The sequence below is a fragment of the Pelodiscus sinensis genome, chromosome 1 (assembly GCF_049634645.1).
Source record: "Pelodiscus sinensis isolate JC-2024 chromosome 1, ASM4963464v1, whole genome shotgun sequence".
NCBI classification, from domain to species: domain Eukaryota; kingdom Metazoa; phylum Chordata; order Testudines; family Trionychidae; genus Pelodiscus; species Pelodiscus sinensis.
The window spans coordinates 330,590,503-330,596,586 of NC_134711.1; the positions used below are offsets into that span (position 1 = coordinate 330,590,503).

Genomic DNA, 6,084 nt, shown 5'->3' on the forward strand with positions numbered 1-6,084 from the left:
GTGAGTTAATGAAGATGCTTCCCAGACCAGGGCAGCTCCCGGATGGTGGGAAGCCCTCAGTGGAGGGAGAACAGGTTCAGGACTGTTTAGGAAAGCTGGGCAGGCACACGAGGGTGCCGAGGGAGTTGGCTGTGGCGACTACAGAGCCTTTGGCCATTATCTTTGAGAACTCCTAGTGCTTGAGGGGAGGCTGGACAAAAGCAAATATTGTGTCCATGTTTAAAAAAGGAAAGAAGAAACCGCAAAACTATTCACCAGTCGGCCTCCCCTCCATCCCCGGAAAAGACAGGGGCCCATTCTGTGCCACGCGGAGGAGAGGAAGGTGGTTAAAACAGGCACCATAGATCAACCGTTTGTGCACAAGCACTTTAAAAATGTGTCACTATTGATCTCTCTGCCATTTCTGATGCATTTGAGGAAGTTTTTTTGCCCACAAAAGCTTATGCTCCAATAAACCTGTTAGTCTATATGGTGCCACAGGACTCCTCATTGTTAAATCTGAGGAATTGTCCCAGATCGAGCTGTCATTGCATGAGGTTTGGGCTCAAATTCGTAAAAGTAACTGTAACAAGTTACTGGGACCAGATGGCATTCACTCAAGAGTTTTGAAAGTTCGGAAAGAACTCGAATTTCAAATTGTGGAACTATTAACTATGGTTTGTAACTTGTCCTTTAAATCAGCTTCCATACCTAATGACTGGAAGATAGCTAATGTGATGCTGTCACGTTACTGGAATTTGAGGGAAGCAGCCAGATCATGGCTGCACCCATAGGTGGGGGTGCTGGCCCCAAAAATGATATAAAAGAGGTCCATGTGAGGTATTGAATAGAAGCTTACTGTCTGCTGATCCTGTGTATGCTATTTATGTGAGTATATAATGTCTGTGTGAGTAGGTAGGAATCTGCAATCGGTGTGGAAACTGAATATTTCTCTGAATGTGGTTAAGCATTGGGCAGAGCCCGGCCTGTGGACATGTTAATTAGCGAGGTCCTGTGGGACAATGGCTCTTAATGGGCCAAGGACACACCTAAAGCATAAGGGCGGAGACCTAAGAGTTGCCAGGAGAGAGAGGCTGAGGGCCAGGTGACCGGCTTCAGCCAAGGAGAGGCCAGGAAGAAGGTATAAAGAGGCCATGTGGGGGACTCCATTTTGTTCTCAGCTCAGCACTTCATCCCAGAGGCAGCATTGCAGGGATCGAAGAGCCCGGAAGACCTGTGAACCCATCCTGATCTTAGGATGTGCAACAAGGACTTTTAAACCAGCAGCTGTAACATCTCTGCTTGAGCCTGCATCAAGGACTGGGAGATTCGGTGCATGTAACATACTGTACTTTAATAACCTTACTCTTCTGCTTTTCTTTCTTGTGATAATAAACCTTTAGATATAGATTCTAAAGGATTGGCCCAGTGTGATTTGTGGGTAAGGTCCAGAGGGTAAATTGACCAGGGGTCTGTGGCTGGTTTCTTGGAACCGGACAGAACTTGTTTGGGGTAGGTAAGATTGGGTGCTAGGACCCCCCCACCTGTGTATAGGCCCGGGGTTATCTGGGGCACGGATATTGCTGGGGTGTGGGAGGGGTTTTGCTCATGAGGCTACAGGCAGGCTGCTGAAGCGCTCTGTGGGACTGGTTTGTGGCCTGTTTGGAGAGGTCACCAGTCTGGGGGCTGTAAGGAGCTCTGGATTTGAGCAATTCACCCTAAGGGGACGCCCTCAGGTGTGCCCAGACATGGCCCGGTCCGTCACAGATGCCAATACTTAAAAAGGGCTCTAGAGGTGATCCTGGCAATGACAGAGTAGTGAGTCTAATGCCAGGACTGGGAAATTAATTGAAACTATTGAAAAGAATAAAACTGTCAGACACATAGATGAACATAATTTGTTGGGGGAAAGTCAACATGCTTTCTGTAAAGGGAAATCACGTCTCATTAATCTACTTGAGTTCTTTGAGGGGGTCAACAAACATGCGGACAAAGGGAATCCAATGAATGTAGTGTACTTAGATTTACAGAAAGCATTCGACAAAGTTGCTCACAAAAGGATCTTAAGTAAAGCAAGTTGTTATGGGATAAGAGGGAAGGTCTTGGATGGATTGATAACTGGTTAAAAGACAGGAAAAAAAGGGTAGGAATAAATGGTCCGTTTTCAGAATGGAGAGGGTTAACTAGTGGTGCCTCGCAAGGGATCGTACTGCGACTCCTATTCAACTTATTTATTAATCATCTGGAGAATTAGTTAATTAATAATTAATAAAGGGCTAAACAGCAAATTGGAAAAATTTCCAGATGATACTGAACTGCTCAAGATAGTTTAGACCAAAGCAGACTGAGAAGAGCTTCAAAAAGATCTCTCCAAACTAAGTGATTAGGTAACAAAATGGCAAATGAAATGCAATGTGATGCACATTGAAAAAAATAATCCCAACTATACATTGTGTTCTTATACATACAGTATAATGGGCACTCATTTAGCTACAACAATTCGAGAGAGAGAACTTGGAGGTATGTGAATAGCCTCAATGTGTAGCGCCAGTCAAAAAAGCAAATAAAATCTTAGGAGTCATTAAAAATGGATAGAGAATAAGACAGAGAATATCTTATTGCCTCTCTATAAAACCATGGGACACCCACATCTTGAATACTGTGAACAGGTGCGTTCGCCTCATCTCAAAAAACACATGTTGGCATTGGAAAAGGTTCAGAAAACGGCAACAAAAATGACTAGGGGCTTGGAACGGGTCCCTTATGAAGAGAGATTAAAAAGATTTGGACTTTTCATCTTAGAAAAGAGGAGACTAAGGGGGGGATAAGGTTATGAAATTTAAAATAATGACTGACATGGAAAAAGTGCCTAAGGAACAATTATTTACTTGTTTCCATAATAAAAGAACTAGGGGGTCACCAAATGAAATTAACAAATAACAGGTATAAAACAAACAAAAGGAAGTTTTTCTTCACACAGCGCATAGTCAACCTGTGGAACTCCTTGCCGGAGGATGTGGTGAAGACCAGGACTTTAATAGGATTCAAAAAGTACTTAGAGACATTCATGGATGATAAGTCCATCAATACTTACTAGCCAGGATGGGTAGGAACGGCCAGCTGGGGATCTGGCATTGGCCACTGTTGGAAGACAGGGAACTGGGCCAAATTGACCTTTGGTCTAACCCAGTCTGGCTGTTCTTACATACTTATACATCTGATTTTGCGGAAAAACTTGCCAGCTGTCTACACTGGCCGCTTGAATTTCCGCAAGAACACTGACGATCTCATGTAAGATCGTCAGTGTTCTTGCAGAAATACTAGTCTTTTTCCAAAAGACTTTTGCACAAAACAGCCAGTGTAGACAGCACAGTAGTGTTTTCGCAAAAAAGCTCCAATTGCGAAAATGGCGATTGGAGCTTTTTTTGCGGAAAACCATGTCAAGATTGGCCACGGACGTTTTTCAGCAAAAAGTGCTTTTGCGGAAAAGCATCCTGCCAATCTAGACGTGCTTTTCCAAAAATGCTTTTAATGGAAAACTTTTCCATTAAAAGCATTTTTGGAAAATCATGCCAGTCCAGACGCAGCCTGATAGCATCAGTAGAAAACAGGAAGAGGAGAGATTGTGTTGAGGACAGCAACCCCAGTAGGGTGCCTCCTGCATGACCTAATCATCTTCCCATTCCTGAAATGGAGACGTTCTGTAGCAGGAGAGTGTGTCTGCTCCACGGTCCCACCCAAGAGGCTGCAGTCACACCAGGAAGCTTTGATGATGTCTCTGTTTCTGTCCCCAGTTGCACTCTGATCCCACCTGCCTCTCCAGGTCTCACTGATTTTCGATTTTGCTCTTAGCTCCTAGAAACGGAAGAGAAGCTGCAGGGGACGGTGCACGATGCCAGCCGACAATCACAGCGTTTTCCCCCCCGCTACATTCATCCTGACCGGCATCCCTGGTACCAAAGAGTCTCAGGTCTCGCTCGCCATCCCCTTCTGTCTGATGTACATTGTGGTGCTTTTGGGGAACTCTCTGCTCCTCTTCATCATAGCGACAGAGCGAAGCCTCCATGAGCCCATGTACCTTTTCCTCTCCATGCTGGCTGCTGCTGACCTGCTGTTGTCGACCACCATAGTGCCCAAGATGCTGGCCGTTATCTGGTTCAGAGCAGAAGAAATTTCTTTTGCTGCCTGCCTCACCCAGATGTTCTTCGTCCATGTCAGTTTTATCTCTGAGTCGGGCATCCTGCTGGCCATGGCGTTTGATCGGTACGTTGCCATCTGCAACCCCCTGAGATACACCACCCTGCTCACCAAGCCTGTGATCGGGAAGATCGGGCTGGCGGTTCTCACAAGGAGTTTCTGTCTCATTTTCCCTTTCATATTTCTCGTGATGCGGCTGAGGTTTTGCAGAACCAACTTCCTGCCACAAACCTATTGTCAGTACATGACCGTGGCCCGGCTGGCCTGCGACAACCTCACAGTCAACCTCTGGTACGGCGTCGCTGTGGGTGTTTCAGCGTTTGGCTTGGATGCTGTGCTCATTGCTGTGTCTTACCTGCTGATCCTCAGGGCCGTTTTCCAGCTCCCATCTAAAGGTGCCCGGCTCAAAGCCCTGCGCACCTGCAGTTCCCACGTCTGTGTCATCCTGATGTTCTACCCACCTTCCTTTTTCGCCTCTTCTGCAAACCAATATGGGGGTGTCATCCCTGGTTATATTCTCACCCTCCTGGCCAACAGCCACGTGCTCATTCCCCCCATGTTAAACCCCATTATTTATGGGGTGACAACAAAAGAGATCCTGAAAAGTTTGATCAACCTGTTCGATCGAAGCTGTAGGAGAAACTTCTTGCTGAGCTAACGCAGGCAACAGAAAATGCTTTGCCAGTTGGAAGCTGAAGTCAGGTTTCCATGTGAGGAACAGGGGTGTTGTAGCTATGGACTTCCACTGTTTTGGCTTCAATCCTGTTCTCTGTTGCTATTCGAGGTTGCTCTAATAAAATACATTTCCTCCCTCACCTTGTCTCGCTAATCTCCTGAGAACTATGGGGCTCCAACAATGCTGCGCATGTCCACACAAAGCAGCCAGACTATGAAAAAGGTGTGTCACTTTACTGGACTTTGAAGGGAGCAGTCAGATCACTGCAGCACCCATGGGGGTGTTGGCCCCAAAAATGGTATAAAAGGGGGACCATGTGGGGTGTTGAATAGAAGCTCACTGTCTGCTAATCCTGTGTACGCTGTTCATGTGTTTGTATAATGTCTGTGTGTGCAATTATAAGCATGTACTTGTATGGATACTGAATAATTCCCTGCATGTGGTTGAGCATTGGGCAGAGCCCGGCCTATGGACATGCTAATCAGCGAGGTCCTGTGGGACAATGGCTCTCAATGGGCCAAGGACACACCTAAAGAATGAGTGGTGACTCATACCTAAGGGCTACCAGCAGGCAACACAGGAATAAGGTGGAGCAGGTGAACTGCTATAGCCAAGAAGAGACCAGGAAGGAGGGATAAAGAGGCCATGTTGTGGACTCCATCTTGGTCTTCAGCTCAGCACTTCATCCCAGAGGCAGCAGTGCAGGGATTGAAGAGCCAGGAAGAACTGTGGACCCATCCTGATCCTAGGATGTACAACAAGGACTGTTAAGCCAGCAGCTGTAACATCTCTGCTAGAGCCTGCATCGAGAACTGGGAGATTCGATGCATGTAATGTACTATCCTTTAACAACCATACTCTCATGCTTTTCTTTATTGTAATAATAAACCTTTAGACAGAAGATGCTAAAGGATTGGCCCAGCGTGATTTGTGGGTAATGTCCAAAGGGTAAATTGACCAGGGATCTGTGGCTGGTTTCTTGGGTCCGGACAGGATTTGTTCGGGGTAGGTGGGATTGGGTGCTAGGACTCCCCACCTGTGTATGAGGCCCGGGGCCATCTGGGGCACGGATATTGCTGGGGTGTCGACGGGGTTTTGCTCGTGAGGCTTCAGGCAGGCAGCTGAAGTGCTCTGTGGGACTGGTTTGTGGCCTGGTTGGAGAGATCACCAGTCTGGGGGCTGTAAGGAGCCCCGAAGTAGAGCAATTCGCCCTGAGCGGACGCCCTCAGCTG

At 46.9% G+C, this 6,084-nt stretch overlaps 1 protein-coding gene across 1 annotated transcript; it reads left to right on the forward strand.

Annotated features, from left to right (window-relative positions):
* Positions 1-3,871: 3,871 nt before the first annotated feature.
* LOC142827371 (olfactory receptor 52B2-like) lies at positions 3,872-4,834 on the forward strand. Its single transcript, XM_075922559.1, has one exon. It carries the CDS (start codon positions 3,872-3,874, stop codon positions 4,832-4,834), a length of 963 nt encoding a protein of 320 aa, XP_075778674.1.
* The last annotated feature ends 1,250 nt before the right edge of the window (positions 4,835-6,084 follow it).

Coding starts and splice junctions, on each gene's coding strand:
- LOC142827371 (XM_075922559.1), top strand. CDS start 3,872: ATGCCAGCCGACAATCACAGCGTTTTCCCCCCCGCTACATTCATCCTG.